Source organism: Poeciliopsis prolifica, unplaced genomic scaffold (assembly GCF_027474105.1).
Source record: "Poeciliopsis prolifica strain line A6 unplaced genomic scaffold, Auburn_PproV2 SCAFFOLD007, whole genome shotgun sequence".
Taxonomy (NCBI): Eukaryota; Metazoa; Chordata; class Actinopteri; order Cyprinodontiformes; family Poeciliidae; genus Poeciliopsis; species Poeciliopsis prolifica.
Genome location: NW_026562382.1, coordinates 9,587,597 through 9,605,311, shown reverse-complemented (window position 1 = coordinate 9,605,311; position 17,715 = coordinate 9,587,597). Strand labels below are relative to the sequence as shown.

At 38.1% G+C, this 17,715-nt stretch overlaps 1 protein-coding gene across 1 annotated transcript in view; it reads right to left on the bottom strand.

Annotated features, from left to right (window-relative positions):
* hs6st3b (heparan sulfate 6-O-sulfotransferase 3b) overlaps nucleotides 1-16,366 on the bottom strand; it is a 72,717-nt gene extending 56,351 nt beyond the window's left edge. Inside the window, exon 1 of the mRNA XM_055031437.1 lies at nucleotides 15,386-16,366. Coding sequence (XP_054887412.1) covers nucleotides 15,386-15,930 — 545 coding nt within the window. The 5' untranslated portion in view covers nucleotides 15,931-16,366. The remainder of the gene's footprint in view (nucleotides 1-15,385) is intronic.
* Between the last annotated feature and the right edge of the window lie 1,349 nt (nucleotides 16,367-17,715).

Genomic DNA, 17,715 nt, shown 5'->3' with positions numbered 1-17,715 from the left:
ACGAGCTATGTCCAGGACACAACAAACGTGGAAGATGGTTCCTTGTTTAAAATTTACAGCAAACGCTTTGACCACCAGAAACCCAACTCTGCAAGTTCCCCTCAACTAACCATTACCACTGTAAAACATGGGGTGGCTGTATCATGGTGCGGGAAGGCTTTACTTCAGCAGAGACAAGGAAGCAGGTCAGAACTGATGAAAACATGGAGGGAGATGAAAAGAAGGGAACCCTCAAGCTATTTTCCAGCTCTAGAGATGCAAAGCTGCAAAACACATTTACAGCAGTTCCTGACATTATTGATACAGGTGGGTGGTGAATGCAAAAGTATCCACCTTCTTTTACAGATGTATTTATTTAAACAAACAAATAGAAAAGCTATGTCTCATTTACTTTGACTTGGTTTAAAATCCCAAACAACATTGAAGTTTTTGGTTGCAACATCATCAAACATAATGAAGGGGACTGAATACTTTTGTAGGTTTCTTTATATTAAATGACTGACTTTTAACTGGCCTGCAAGCTCAATAACTCCATTTAGTCTTTAACAAGCTTTAGCCGCCACCCTAACCATAAGGAACGTCCTGCTGTAGAGAATCTCATTATTTCACAGTCTCTAAACATACCGCCTCGCCCCACTGAGAAATCCATTATCATAGCTAATGGTAAACGCGCGTAGGAGGGAGTACAGCTTGTGCACCATAATACTCAAGGCCAAATATAAGAAAAAAAACATATATAGATCTGTGGTTGTGGTTCTTGGCAATTTCATTTGTCTTTTCAAATATTTGACCAAGATGGTTCTTGAACCCAAATATATAGTGGAACATTTACTTCTGGTTGACAAGAAGACCTATGTCTAATTAGCCGCTGATGGCGAGCCTTTCCAGCTCTTCATTAGCAGCTGGATTTGTGTGCGCATGTTCGAGCCCTTTTCATAGTGACGCATTTGATCAAATTGCACAAACATGCATCGATGAATCGTTGTCTTTCGAATGCAAGAGAACATCTCTACAGCCATCTCTGAACTCTTAAGCATTATAAAGTGAACTAAGAGATTGTTGGATGTATAGCAAGGCTTCTGAAGGTCACTTAGCCTGCTGGCCAGAGTGATTTAGTCCTACTACAGCTCGCATCTGTCAGACCTAAAAAAAATTAGCAAAACAGCAACACATTGGCATACGCGCAATGGAGAGTTTCCAGGTGTTGAAACGGATCCGACATGTTTTCCATCTCAAATTCTGGTCATCACACGCCATGTGTTCTCTTATTAGATTCAGGAAGCAGAGCTAGATCGCTGACATCCACCCGCTAGGCCAATTATACATCATTTAAACTAATTATTCAAATAACACTTAAGTTAGGTACTTCACAATTAAGTTCAAATTCCCCACAGCATTGGAAAGCACTTTACCTGCAATATTAGGAACATCTCTTTTGCTTCACCCCAACATGAAAGTGTCTTAGAATCTTGTCAGCGTGTTTATGTTATTCTTTTTAATCATTATTGTTTTAGCACACAGGCATTTTATAACTTGCAGACTAAAATAAATGGAGTTGAGAGGAATTTAATCTACTTTTCCATAGAGTCCATAAATATGCAATAGATTGTGATATGTCTAAGTAATTTTTTACGTATAAGCTAAAAAAAAGAGCCATTCCTGCATGGAAAACATAAAGATTAATCTAAATTAAATATGAATTGAAACCCATGGATATATGAGATACAATTAGGATAAGTTCAGACAATTCTGGCTCACTGCCCAAGGTGGCCATCTGCCAGGAGAGGATAATCAATCAATTCATCTTTGTTCATATACACTTTGGCACAAGATTATTCACACCCCTGCTAGAATTATGTTTTTAAAGTAATCTTTTTAATTTTACCATCATGTTTCTTCTGATATGCATCTCTTTGTAAAAATATTTACATAATGTCAGTCAGGCTTGAATTTTATTCCGGGAAGACACAAAAGCACAACCACACACTAGAATCCTGAATAATTAACTCACATTATGATGCGTATGACCTGGACTAAATTATACTACATTAATTTCAGATTTTTTTTAAATCCCATGTTTTTATCTGTTAAAGAATATATGGAGTTTTCTCAGAATATACTAAAAATCTATTTGTATAACCTACATACAAATTCAGCCTCAGGATGCACCTAAGTGCATTTACACTCATGTTACTCAGATTGTTCTTCAATTCACACTGTCGCTCTTGAGTAAATAAAATTTAATAAATATTCTAGGTGCAGAAGGAGAATCTTGCCCAGGGCAGTAGTGCAGAGAAGTGTACCAGCAGGACAGATGTGTTGAAATTCAAACTGGTTCACCTGGCTGAAATCTACCGAAAATGTATTTCTGAACCTAACAATTGTCACTTTGACAGAGATTGATTCTAGTTACAAAAACACCAGGAGAATCACTTTTGTAAAACATAATTTTCCATCTGATCACTCAACAAACCCAATACATATTTTGTCCTAAATTGTACGAGCAAGGCTTTACTTTGGGAGGATCCGTATCCTCCAGGGGAAATGGATGTGGAGCCAGTCTCTAGAGCTGTTTTTTAGTTTTTATTTTATTTTTTTGTGGCATATGATAGATTACTTATAAGCAGTTAGACTGGTTTGAGTTTTCCCCCATAACTGAATCCTTTTGGTATTTGGTGATAAATGCTCTCTGTGTGGTAACGCCGTGTGATTAACGGACACAGCCCGAAGCCCGATTTCTCCTCTGCCTCCTCACTGTACCTGAATCAATCATCTGCAAGGATACAGTCTTGAGCTAAACCGGTTGCTCAAAGCTACTCTGCGTCCTTTTCTCACTTAAAGAGATAAGACATAGCTTCCGGACTCAGTTTCAGACAGCAAATCCGATGAAGCACTCTTAATTGAATTTGTTGTGAAACTGGTTTTTTACATTGAATTCAAAATACTTGTTTTTGCAACCTGAAAAATCTTTTCAATGCATTCAGTTTTTCTATTAATATTTCGAAGCATCGCAGTAGGAGGTTTGACTGCTTAGCTTTCTTAATTATGGCCGACAGAAACTTCAGATGCATCCCATTAGAGTTATCCAAACACATTATTCTAGCATCTTAGAAATATTTTTCGTAGAACGTGTCATATTGAACACATTTCTCAGAGAAAAATCGTAATAATTACATCTACCACATCCACCTCGATCCACTTTGGAGATAAAGAAAAAATTAAAAACTTATATGATAAGACTGGTAAAAGAAGAAATAATTATATTTTATTTCATTTGAAAAGCAATTTATTTTCTTAAAAACACAGTTGGTTTTCTGCCACTTATTAAAAACATCTGCATCTTGCTAATGAGCCAGCAAAATACAGTCACTTTCTCACATCCAAACAAAGATGTTTCTCTAAATTTGACCGATTCAGATCAATGCATTGAAATGTATTGTACTTATACATTGAATGATGTTATTTAACCTTAAGATGGCTAACTAGCTCGCCAATGTAGGCTTAACATACTTGTTCTCTTTTAAGAAAAATGGCATAAAAACAACATGTTACTTTGAAAACTGAAAAAAAAATACAACATTTTGAACTCTAAGCTTTAAAAATATATTTCTTCAGCAACACAGTTACTGTTTTTCTATTATAAATTATTGTAAAATAGAACCCATTGAAGGCTTAGTTTTTTTACTCATGGTTAAAATATAGTGACAGTTACATTTTGGAAATTTCTTAGTTACCAAGAAAGGCAGCACCAAGAAACATTAATGTGACAAAGCCTTTATATTATATTTGGAAAAAACTACTCCAGCTTGAAGTTTTGATTGCAAAACTCTGCCAACCCTTCTCTTTTTTTGTCTTCCTTACTGATGTTGCTTTCATCTGTTTGACCAGACAGCTGTTCCTTATTTCTTGGTTTTCACTTTGACTCAAATCAGAATTTTGCTGCAGAATGTTACTGGTGCGGGCGAGCAAAGTGGTCTCGAAAATAATGCAGCAACTTTGTGAACACTTGTGTTTCTCATCTCGAACTTTCAAAACCTAAATGTTGCTCCCACATACATATTTGTTTATAACATGCTGTATAGACCTGACAAGGTGAGCCAAACTTCAAAGAAAAACAGAGCTTGGCTCCAGACTGAGCCGAATATGATTAAATTCAACATGACACCTGATGTTAAAAAAGGGCTGCAACTGCAGTTTTACAAATAGCTATGAAACCGTATCAATGGAAGGGAGAGAATAGCGGCAGCATAAGCAGTCAAATCAATCCCTGACTCTTTTTGTAAAAGTCGATAAAAGACCCAGGTTTGGTCCATTAGTCATGATAGCAACCCTACTTTACATTGCAAGTGCATAGCAACACTGCTACTGAAAGCTATCAAAGTGGCTTTTTCAATTGTTTCAGTATACACACACAAGAAGCACATGATAGGTTCGCTTGCATTTACAGTACTATACTCAAATATAGAGTCAAACCTGAAGTACCCAGTAATGGAAAAATCTTCCCCCTGATGACACTGAGACGCATTTTGATCATTCAGAAGAGGTACTCAAAGACACTTAATGCCGTTTCCCCTCTCCGTGACTTCTTTTGATTCACAGACATGCCTGGCACCACCAAGTGCAGGAAATGCCACCGGTGTCAGGACATTTTACTCTCATCACGGCCGACTTGAGGATAAACAAAAGGCACAACTCGGCTTCCAAAAGTGAGAGACGGAGCCTCACACGGAATGATGAATGAAGCACATCGTGGTCAACTCATCCTCGCTGGATGGGGACTGATGAGAAGTTAAGTGATCCCGGGATTTGTGGGTGGGATTTAAAAGCTCTGTCTTTTAGCCATTCATCTGGCATGTTGAGAGGGAATGACTCACACTGAGGGACATCAGATTCCTACCATGAGCTTGATGTGCTGTGTCGTAAAACGTGCTGAGACATAATGCTATTTGTTCCACTCCAGCACACAGTGATGTCACAAGATGTTACCCCAATCTTGAGCACCGTACGCTTATAAAGACAGTTTTTTAATGCATACTTATTACACTGCGGCCCGGGACTTGATTTATACTGCAGCATTGTAGACGGGTGTGAACAGAAATTGTTTCCAAGGATGAAATTCTTTTCAACTGAGAAAGAAACTACTATTTGATTCCCATAACACAGAAAATGGAAGTTATTAAAATAGTTTTAGAATAGTATTAATTCAACATTCAGCTTTGAAATTGTTTCACTCTAAATATTAAAGTTTCTTGCAGAAGAATAAATACTCACAACACATTTCGACCACTAAATTTGAAGCATTTTCGTGAGATTTTATGTGACAACCTGAAACAAGGGAGTTTATGGCTTTTATTATCTTTTTTAAGAATAAAAATACATTTGTTCTCAACCACGGTCAGATATTTGTAAATAAGATCCAGTAATTTGTAGTTCAAATCCAGAAGTGTGCAATTTAATCTCAGCCTGAACACAATTATTCTGCTTGGCAGTGGCAGAGTCATGATGTGGGAAACCTCTGTGGAACTGGGCATAAAGTTAATGGTAGGATGAATGGAACTTAATATGGGAGAGACTCATATTAAAATCAGCCAAACACTTGACGCTGGGGTGAAAGTTCAACCTTAAGAAGGACCACATGTAGCCAGAACTGGTTTGGATCAAAGTGTATCCACATATAAAAATGGCCTGCTCCAAATCCAGATCTAAACCCAATTGAGAATCTTGGCACAGCTTGAAAATTGATGCTCTTCTTTCAGTAGGGTCCATGTTAGACAGAAGAGCAGAGGAAACAATCGGTGTGCGGATGCGCACAGCTGATAGATGGATACCTCAGGAGATTTAAAGCTGCAAATTACAGCAACTACTGACTCAGAACGGCTAAATACAAATGCTCAGTTTTTTTATTTGTGAAACATTTTGAAAACCATCTATCATTTTTTATGTTACAACCACAAATATGACAAAGCATAAAAAAATACATATTTTTTTATTAAAAGAAACCGTACACGTTAAATAAAAAATGAATGAAAAAGAGTTGCAACACAGTGTGGTTCTGTTCAAACATCTAAACAACTTACTAAATAAAAGAGGAAGAAACCTATTTATAAATGCAGGATTTTAAGAGACAATCTGGACTTCAATCTGTTAAGTGAGATTATTCAGATTCCTCTCCCAAGTCTGACTGCATCCACGCAATAGAAAAGATGGAGAGGAGCCCAGCAGTAAATATTCGATTTGCTGAACAGATTTCACATGCTGTGGGCAATTTTGGTGCAATATTTCTCATACACAAATGTCGTTGTAGCTCTCCTTGTGGGGCCATTCAGAGGTGCGGCACTTTAAAAGTTTTAGTCGCTGCACCATACCGCCAGCCAGCACAAATTGTTACAACATCAAAAACACAGAGAATTTAATCCTGCTGGGTGGCACGATCATGCAGCAGAGGATTAGTCTGTGAAGGTGACTCTACCTGCACTTACACTTTAAGTGTGCAAGGAGCTCATTGAGTCTCTGAATCCAAATGGAGGAGCTGCTTCACCTGCCCTCCCCACTGTATGACTTACATGTCATCAGCTTGCCCCAAATAAGGACAGATGACCTTTCTCCAGGTTTCCTACAATAAATCAACTAAAGACGCGGTTATTCTTGGTGTGCTCCTTTCGTCGACCCTTGTAGGAACCAAAAGAGAAACAACGCAGCCAGTCACCTATGCTGTCATACTATTCCTCTTTGATATGTCAATCTGTCAAGGCACACCAAGTCTGAACAAAGGTCCCCACCACTTTCATTGGCATCACTGGTAAAGATGTGTTGAAAGCCTTAAAATAAATTAATCTTTTATTACGCCAGCGTAATGTCACTCATAAAAAGACTGCTCCAGTTCTCCAACACTGAGACATTCTTTATCTTCCTAACCTTCCTCTACTATGCACGTGTGTGTCAGTAAGATAAATTAGAGTGCTCCTCCAGTCAGTTTTCAGTCTTTTGCAACTTTTTAATCATTGCTCTGGCTGTAGGCATGGGCAAGGTGGTGGGAAAATCTATTTATTTTAAAGCCTTTTACAGAATCAAGCCTTATTTAAATAGCTTCTCCTAAGTTTCCCATTTTGAAGATGAGATACAAGAAATGGGTGTAACCTACATACAAATATCATTGTGTCCCTAATTTCAGGAGCATCTGAGCTGCTTTCCACAAAATGAACATAAAGGGGAGTGTATCATCTTTCGAAGGGGTACAAATGCATCGCTGAAGTGCAACACATTCCACTTCTTAGAATAAAAGAGCTGAATCAGATTCTTGGAAAATCATATTTGCCTGACCAGCAGATATTTTCTGCCAAGCTTTAGTTTTCATTATCTTAAGTGGCGTTTAGAAAAGAAGATAAAAATAGACACAGACCCACTTCCCAAACTAAATGAATATTGACAAATATCCATTAAAGTATATTTTATAACTGCAGATATGAGATATGAGTCATTTGTTTATTTAGATATTCAATGAATGTGCATACTCTAATTGAATTAAGAAAAAACATTTTCACACTTTTGCAGCATCACAGAAATTTGCTTAAGTTATCAATTCAAAATAAACATTAATAAGAAACAGAAATTACTGAGCTTTAATTGGCAGCTAAAGTTTCATGGAATATATTTCCTCCTAAGCAAATCTTGAGTCAAATGTGAAAAATATTTATTATGACGTTAAACAAGTGTTTCGCATATGCCGCTGCATTCTCTCTGGAGGTAACACTTAATTATCAGACCAACTGAATTACTGCTCAGGCCTGCCAGCAATGACGTCTTGAATTAATGACACATGAAAAGCAATCTTCGTGCCCTGGATGGCCTACAAGGGCACTGTGAGCTTCACACACTATAAACACCCCGTCATACTGATGAGCGCTCTGCCTCCTACATCAGAACGATGTGCCCAGAACTGTAAATCCGCCCAGCTTCCTTCATTCAAGCTGATCTGTGACCGTAGGGCGTCAGCTGTGCTGCTGTTTCGCTGTCTCATTAAAGTCCTGCACTCTCACCTCTTTCCAGAGCAGCAGAACACAGCCAGGAACAGCTGGAAACGTGTGAATCCCTGATGTGCTACAGCGGTATTCATCCATGCGCTTGTCTGACCATGTTAAATTAAACTTTTATATTTGAGCTGCTCTGAGAAGGTTCAAGTGGGGCAACAAAGCAAGCCTCCTCTTACTAACCTGAGAATATAATACTAAACTTAGTTTTAATTGGATCTGTTTCCAATTAAACTACAGTTGATGGGACATTTTCAGTGTTTTTCACTTACAGTTATGGTCACCATAATTGGAATCTCTAAAATGCAGAAACTCCTCTTTTATAGTAGTGATATTATCATATCATTAATTTTACAAAAAAAAAAATCCTCCACTTAATTTTAATACATTCAATTAGTGTTATGACAAAAAATGTAAAGTTCAAAAATGTTATTTTAAACAAAAATAATGGCACTATACCAGAACTGTCAACATTTTGGTGTCACCCTTTTACCCAGAACACAGGACTTCCTCCTCTCTGTTAATATTTCACAACGTCTGATTAAACAACCACAGAGGTATTTTTATCTCCGCTGCACTATTTCTTTGTTGATTTGGCCATGTGTTTCAGTTCATTGTCCTGCTAAAACACCCGATGGTAATCAATTCTCAATGGTAGAGTTCATTGGATTTCCATGTAAAATCTTCTAGTATTTAAAAAGTTAATAATCCCATGCATGCTTCCCAGCACGTTGGAATAGAAACATTCCTACAGCATCAGAGATGCTCCACCATGCTTTGCATTTGGCTGCAGTTTTTTATTGACAAACTACCTGTGGAGCTTACTGCCAAAGAGCTAAGTCTATTTGACCTAAGCACATAATTTTAGATAACCTGGTAGTAAAGTTTAGCAAACCTTTTCCTTTCTCTAACAGTCAGCTCCCAGGGTTTTCTTTCTTTTTTACCACCTTTAAAATCCTCTTCACTGTGCTTGTTGGCCAGCTAATCTCAGATCCTTATCCTGCCTAGATTTTAGCGCCTAAAAGAAATAGGCCTCCCTGTGACATCACATTACTCACTTCAGGGAGAGTTAATTAGACATTACTAATTTAAGCTGATCCTCTTACAAAATTAAAGCATACACTTTTAAAAGTGTATCCATTATGTTTGTGGGTTTCCAGTAGTTGTTTCAAACATTTTTGAATTGTTTTCTTCATGTGAATAAATGCACTCAAAATAAAAATTGATTTCTCTGAAGAGGTCAGAGTGAAACTGTGCTACTGAAGGATTTTTAAACTTTTCTGCAAGGCATGCTGGTAAGTAAAACAGGGAAGCAAATAGAATTGTTTTGAAAGGGATAAGGCCAAATAGAGTGGATACTTACATGAATATATGTATCTCATTGCTTTGTCTTTGTCATGTTAATAAAAGTTCTATTAGCATTTCTTAACAAAAGGGAGTTATTTCATACATTTGAACAATCTTATTTTGGGTGGAGTGATGAGAACTGGCTTCTGTAATAGGCACGTCATCAGTAAAGAAAATACATTATTTGACTTAAAAAGCAATTATCATACTTTAGAGTTTCAAAATTCATGATGCATGATTTATTTTTCACTTTAAAATCTTTAAATATTAAAAGTATGAAAAATAAATCAATCATAATCAGCCTTTCCATTGTTTTTCCAAAGTAAATAATTTATTTTAAAAGCACATTTGACAACAAGAAAGCCTTTTTAGCCACAGCTCTCTTAAAACTGGGAAGTGAGAACCACGCATGAGTGATTTTATATTATCTGAACCTGCTGTGTCAGATGGGCTATTGTTGTAAATGGGACATGGAGTGTTGTCTTGAATAAAGAAGGTATTTTTCAAGGGAATATAACAAATACATGTATGACCACTTGTAATTCCAGATAAAGTATGGAGTGAGCAATTTTTTTTGACAAAGATCTTCTATGCAGGATATGTGGATGCCTTTCTTAGAAAAAGCAAGGTAGAGCACCTGAGATTGGGAGTATACAGCCAGATCATTGAAACAACTACATTGTCTATAATCTCAGTGTTTGTCAGGTAAAACAATGTTTTCTAAAATAATTTGTTAAAGTCAACAGATCACAATGAATCAATGTTTGCTAGTGCTTAGCTTTAGCTTTCACTCTTTCTTTTAGAGTTTGAGTATCATCAAAAACTGTGTTCTCAAAATAACAATTTGACAGCTAAATACTCTGTTAAACCTTCCCCAATAAAATACTGATGATGTGGAGAAAAGTGAGACTTGCATCACTATTGCATGGCTTGCTAATATAAATGTATCTCCTCTTGTGACACAGCAAGGAGTGCTCTGACATCTATTTGTGCAAATCAAAGTAACAATGTTGGCCAGAAGTGGAGAAGAAGTTTATAGTTTTAGACTAGAGGCTTACCATCTACAGTGGGCATTGCATCAACAGCATCCGACACATTGAGAAAATATACACAAACAGAAAGGCCGGGTTAATCTTTGTTTTAGAAAAACTATTTTTGGACAGAAGTTAGACATCTTTAATCAAACATTAAGTAAACATTGTCACTGAGTTTGCTGATATAGAAAAAAGATAAAGAGTCCCATCATTACTTTGCCATTTTCAAGTACACACCCTCTTGACGAGATGCTGCGGAAAATCTTCCACAAGATGAAATACGAAATGGTAAGATGATAGAATTATGTTGAATAATGACAGTATTGTATTGGGTTGTATTGTTTTGTTAGTCTTAATATGAGTTGGTTCATTTACAATAATGTTAATCATATAACTTGCTAAGTAATAGGGCAAACTAGTGCAACATTATATGAAGTATCACTAAGATTTAATTTTTACGTTTGGATTTGTTGTGTTTTGTTGTCTTTTCTTAAAAAAAAAAATGCTGTTGTTGACTATGTTTACCAAACTGAACTTTTTAATGCAGATTTAAACAAAATTCAAAATCAACTTTAACCAAAATATTTTATATTCAGTCATAAATTTTAGGGGTTATTCTTTTAAACTCAGTCTTTGGTAGCAATGAGTTTAACCAATTGTCTTGTCTGCTGGATCCAACCCTAAACCCAGTTGTGGTCAATCAATCTACATTTAACCAAGACAAATAATTACAACAGGATTGCCTTAAACTCAGTACTATATAGACGTGTAAATGTCTAAAGTGCTTTTCATGTCTGGATGGAAAATAAAAACAGATCTACAGAGCTCTGTAGCTGTGCTAGATAGTAATAAGAGATATTTATATCTTGCATAAAAGATGACAAATGTGTGATGACAACCACACATTTTAATGATGAGGATAAACAACTGACCTCACCTGTGTCAGTGTGACTTTATCTCATACAAGTTTGAAGCATTAAAAATATGTCTGCATTATGGTGAGTTTACATCAGTTCACTGAAAAGGGTTATTCCTCCACATTTTATCCATTGTATTAAAAAGATGTTCATAATCAATTCCTTAACAGTAATGACTTTGCAAAGCAATAAGTGATATATCCCTCCTATAGCTCTGTTTCAGCTATAGGAGGGAGCATCACTAAAAAAGCACATCTAGTATAGTCTACTGATTGTGCTTGTTTAGACAATGGACTGAAAGGATGTGTCACAAAGCATCTATGCAGCAATGCATACAGCTTTCGCACATGTTTTTCTTTTGTTTTTGTTTATCATAAAGCTCTGTGAGAATAAAATAAAAAATTGCTCTACACATCTATAAAAGGATTTGGAGAACCAAGGTACAACTGTAAGTGACACTGATTTATTTGAGGTATATTCTGTATTTCTAAGTGTAAAGATTTCAAACTGTATGATTTATAGTTTTGCCTCCTCAACTGTGTTATTGCTGCTTCACTTGTGTCATTGACAGATGTTTGAGGATGAAAGAATGAAAGTGCATTGTAAAATGCAACAGTGAGAAACAAAATAAACCTGTTTTGATTTTGATGGCAAGCCCTATCAAATATTTCTGTGATTTTTAAGTGCAGCCTTTTACTACATAGACTCCCGAGAACATGATTTACTCAAGATCTTTCTTTGCATTTGTATGAAATAAATTTTGCAAAGCTGCTCCTTGTGCTGCATCCCAGTGTCACACTGAATATATCTACATGAGTAATTCCAGACTGGAAAGTTGGATAATGAACATGTAGCAATCAGAAATAATTCTTCCAGCACTCCTCAGACTCTGCAGGCCTTTAGAATTTTTTTCCCAAAGAGGAAAACTACCTGCTCGGTGAGCCCTATCCCAATGCAAACAGATAAGTAATACCAAAGCAACTTAAGAGGACAGCACTTAAAGGTTTGTTTCTCCACAATGCCCCCGAAGAGGGTCGACCTGCCTGCTCCACTTCTCCCCTGACAGACAGCGCACTCCAGAGACGCCACGCCACAGGACACGCGCACTGATCCAGCCTGACACGCCTGACCTTTCCTGGGCCGCACAGCTGACTCACCGTGCGCCGCACCCTGCTTGGCTGAAAAGGCCATGCAAGGCCACGCGAGGGATGCCATCGCAGCCTTCCTTCACCTCTTCTTACTGCCACCGCAGGAGCCGGCAACTTGCATGTGTGAGGAAAGTCAATCTGAGGAGTGTGCACCCACAATACAAGGGCAGGGTATCTGAATTGATATTGACATTCAGTTTGTATTCTCTCAGTGCAACCTCAAAGGTATTTGTTGTCAGATTTCACTGCCAACAAATACTTGGCAGTGAAATCTGTGAAATCAAATAAAAGTCAATTATATTAATTTCTTTCTTAGACCGGAACCCAGTTCCTCCATTATTATTATTATTATTATTATTATTATTATTATTATTATTATTATTATTATTATTATTATTATGGTCCTATTTTCACTCTGACCAATTACTTAATTAATTAATGTGTTATTGGGCTAATGCTTGTTTCAAAATCATAATACATGATGCTAATACTCCTTTCAGTAAGCAAATTTCCCTCAAAAAAAATAATCCACCAAAAAATAATGGCTGACCAGAAAGAAAATCTAACTGCAATGTGTCTTGTTGAGAAGGAGAAACCTTGGAAAAGATGCTGCGGGAGGCCACTGAAGAACAAGCAGCGGGAGGATTGTAAGTGCAGAACAGATGCTGCAGCTGTGAAATGAAGAGCTGTCGCATCCAGCGAGCACTTCCCAGAGTACAGAAAACACTTGGCACAGCAGAAATAAATCATGTGCTTGCGTGCTTTGCTGGATGATTGTATTTTTTCTGAAAGAGGAAGGACATTCTACGCAGTTCAGAAATCCAGCTTATGTGACGAGACGTTTTGGTTTCCGTGTGCTGCGTGCATTTCTGGCACACTGACTTTTTAATGTTCTTGTTTAATGAATAGTCTGGAAACCTGATGCTGCTTTGAAATCTGCTTACTGTCCTGAAAAATAGACACATGGACATATAGCATACATAGTATGTCGCTTGTGCACTCATTGCTACGTGCCTCTTTGCATCTCTTTTATGCCAGTAATTGCAAGTGTCTCTGCAGCAGATACAACAGTCTAAAATAGACCCAGTGAATTTTAAATTATTGTCTTCATTGCTTTTTCTCTCAGATAACATCAAGCTTGTGCAGTAATTGTAATTTGAAGCAAGTCACAGCTGAGATGGCAACAAATCATGATTTTGTTAAAAAAAAAAAAGACAATTTAATTAATTTTATAAACCAAAAAGACACCATTAGGCAATATGGACAGCGATAAAGGTCAGCAAGGTGTGGGGGTAAGTAAACTTCAGTACCAAAAAAAGACAAAATATCTATTTTATATTTTACATGCTTTGTTTAGAACAGCAGGGGATTTTATCACACGCCAGGATTACTTCTCTTTATTTTGACTGGTTTAAGGACAGCAGAAAAACAGGCTTCATTTATGCAGGAACCACCACTGGCCTCGGATTTATTACACCTGCAGACACAGTCCAGGTTTTCAGACAAAACAAGGGCTATGAACTTAAAAAAGTGTTAAGGCCCTTTGAGCTTTTAGACATTTTGTCATCTTACAACAAGAAACATCAAACTGTTTTGTTTTGACCAACACAATATAGTTCATTATTCTGAAATGGATTAAAATAGAAACATGGTGTTCAAGCATTTATGAGTATATTTTGCCTCACTTACATTTGCAAAGCTTTTGAAGTATGCTTCTACTAGATTTGCATATGTAGATATTGTAATTTTTATTCAGTTTGTCTTTGCTGTGTAGCTCAAATTCAGTAATACTGGATAAGTTAAAGCATTCCCTGCATTTGTTGCATTCGCTGTGACATATTTTCTTCAATTTCCACTGTCCTGACCAGTTTCCTTATCAGAGTGGACAAAAAGCATCTGCACAACGTAATGCCACCACCACCATTTGCTAACCCAACATAGCATTTTGAATATAGGTTAGAAAGATTAATTTTCATCAAATTTGACCAGATGAAACTGAGTTTGAGTTTTCACTCTTCTGCATGACCTGTGCACATTTTAAAGGAGACTTTCTTTCAACAATGGGTTTCTATCTGCAACTTTGTGGACAGCTTATCACACCTGAGCTGTGAATCTCTGCAGCTCCTCCATGGTTAACATGGGCTTGTTGGCTGCATCAAAGCCCTCCCTACTCATCCAGTCAGTTTAGGTGAAAAACCTGGTATTGGTGGGTTTCTAGTTATCTTAGTATTGTCATTTTTAGATCACACTAAATCCCAATAAAATACATGAAAATTTCAGAGGAAGAAAAGTTCACGATTATCAACACTTATTGACCCTCTTCGCAAGCTAGTGCACAGAGCTGTTTTCCCCTAAATTTTTCTAGATGTTATTTTTACCAAAGATTTTATCTGGTTATCAAAGGGCATTTAATATTGTTCAGAAGGTGGCCCTTCAAATCTGATACCCACTTTCATGTTTATCTGAACAAAAGGTGAAAATGTGATTCAAATGGTGCCTACTGAATGTTGTGGTTCAGGGGAAATAAAATGAGCTGAACAAGTCTGTCTTGAAACATTTTTGTCAAAAAAAAAAAAGCACCACTTTTTTGCATTGTTTTGTTTTGCATTGATTGTTCGAACTGAAACAGCCTTAAAGTGATGGAGACACAGAGGTTGTAATGAAATGAACCAAAGCACACTGGCTGAAAAGTTAGAAGTGGTTAAAGAGTTGCATAGGGGCGTATTTACTGAGAATAACATAAATGCAACATAAATTCATTCACCTACTTGTCACAAAAATAAACGAGTAATATTATTTTGCATAAGACACAATGTTTTAGCATTTACCACAAATTCCTCCTCAATCATTTTGTCTATCACCTGCAGCAGCTTTTCAAATACCACGGGCCCGGGAGCCTGTTAATGTAATACCTTTTATTCCTCTGGGCCTCCTTCTTATCCATCACGACCGGAACGCAGTTCGTCAGCTCGGTCCAGTCCGCGTGCAGCCCGCAGCTCCAGCCCGTGGAGAACCGGGAGAAGAGCCAGGACTCCTCTTTGCCCGGCCGGTGGCAGGTGCACTTCTTCTGGCCGGGCTTGCAGTCGCACGGCTGCTCCAAACGAATATTCCTCACCAGGTGCCTGCCGAAAGTGGTGCCGCCGGTCTTCTGGATGTGCAGGAACACGATCACGTCGTCCCCTTTGATGTTGAACTCCACGTGTCGGTCCAGGTCTCTCTCGGTGAAGTTGAATTTGGACGGCAGCTTCGGCGGACCGTCGTCGTCCAGGTCGGAATCTCTGAAGAAGTCATCGGCGTCCTGGTACGGGGAGGACAGCAGGCTCACCCCTCTGAATCTCTCCTCGGACTTAAAGTGGCACGAATTGCTGCCCGCCGGACAAATGTACTGATAACCGATCATAACAAAAAGGACTGCCAAGATGGGAACCAAGATGAGCTTGCTGGATCTCTCATCCATTATCTCTCAGGATAGGGTCTTCATTCCGTTACTGTAAATAACAGGTATCACCCGGAGGCTGTTCGGACGGAGATCAGTATTCCTTCATTTCTTTTCTTTAACTCTTATTATTATTTAAAGCGCCACATGTTGATCACCCTCCCCGACACGCGTGATGTGGACAGAGGCGACGGCTTTTAAAATGATCCACGCCGCTGCGCTGCGCTGCCTTTGGGAATGTCCGGATTCAAGAGTCATGGCATGCAAATCTGTGGCTGTCCAACTTCTGAAGCCGCCGTGAAGCTGCATCTGCTCCGACCACTCCGACGAAATGGGGAGGGAGAGAGAGGGGGCATGAAGAAACAAAGAGATCAGAGAGAGTTTTCAGCTTCACTCTCTTTCACCTTTACAGACTCAGTTCTGCTCGGACAGCTGCATCCTGTCTGCACGGACGGGCTGAGACTCAGTGACTGGCTCAGCTGAAAGCGCTGCTTCTTGAGAGGATGCTGCTGCTGCTGCTGCTGCATCTGAGCCGACAAATACGCGTTATGCCCTCCTCGTGGATGGACTGGGAGAGAGATCCACGGCTCATACCCTCCCATCCTATCCACCACATAATCTTATTTTACAGAGAGCGAAGCCAGAAGCATGATAGACGCAGACAAAATAGAGATTTAAACCCGTATTTAAATTCCTGAACCATTTATGCAGCCCAAACTTCTCAAACACATTCACTCCACTTTAAAATCTTTTATCATTAGAAGTATAATTTAATATAAAACAAGGTCGGCAACATTTGTTACATATAAAACGGTGGCTTTGTATTGTATTCAGCCTCTCAAATCAGGTCGGAATCTCTGAAGAAGTCATCGGCTGCTATGGGAGCCACTTGTCTGTCTGAAGTATGTCTCATCCAGGTTTGCACATCTGGAAACTGAAAATGTTCCATTCCTCTTTGCTAAAAAGCACCAGTGTGGGTTAGACAGAAAGTATCTGCAGACAGCAATTTTCACATATTTACTTGGCTACAGGTTGAATTCAGATCCAACAACACATAAAGAAGTTGTGATCAAAAGCACAGTATCTCTTGCTGTATGTTCTGGGTCAATAAACAGATCAAGGATGATTCTTTATTCCAGTCTGAATCCTTTAGCAGCCTTTAGCGGCTGTATTATTAATGCTGCTCTGTCTATCTGTGTGTCAGCCTGTCTGAGGTTAAGGAATGATGAGTTGAGTGAGAGGAACTCCATCAGTATCTTCTTGTGGGTCACAACAAGTGATGGAAGCTGGCATATGTCCTCAGCTCTCTGCTTCGTCTTCTGTTTTGCCTCCTCACTCCTTTGCCCTAGAGTCACTCATCTTCCTCTTCTTCTTCTCTCTGGCTGTTCACCTGAAATCTTGGTCTTTCCATTGTCAGACATAAAGAACACATAAAGAAAACTGAAATGGTTGATCATTGGTTGATCTGATGCTTCACACATTTACTTTTGTTGCAGAAACCCAGGATTCACCTGGGAGCAAAAAAGTCTAATGTAAATGCATAGGATTATATGCTTCCCTTATTATGACAACTTATTCAAGGCTCTAAGGCTTATACAGCAAACTTATGCTTAAATGTTGTGGAGGATGAGGCTATTCAAGAGGAACCCATATAACAGATTTTGATCCATATTACATAAGCAATCAAAAGTGTAAGAAAAAGCAGAGAATCATACTCACTTGAATTGATTGTCCAAAAGTATTTGTATTTTGTTTACAGAAATGAGAAACTGCTTTTTGATGTGCGTAAGTGACAATGATTTGATG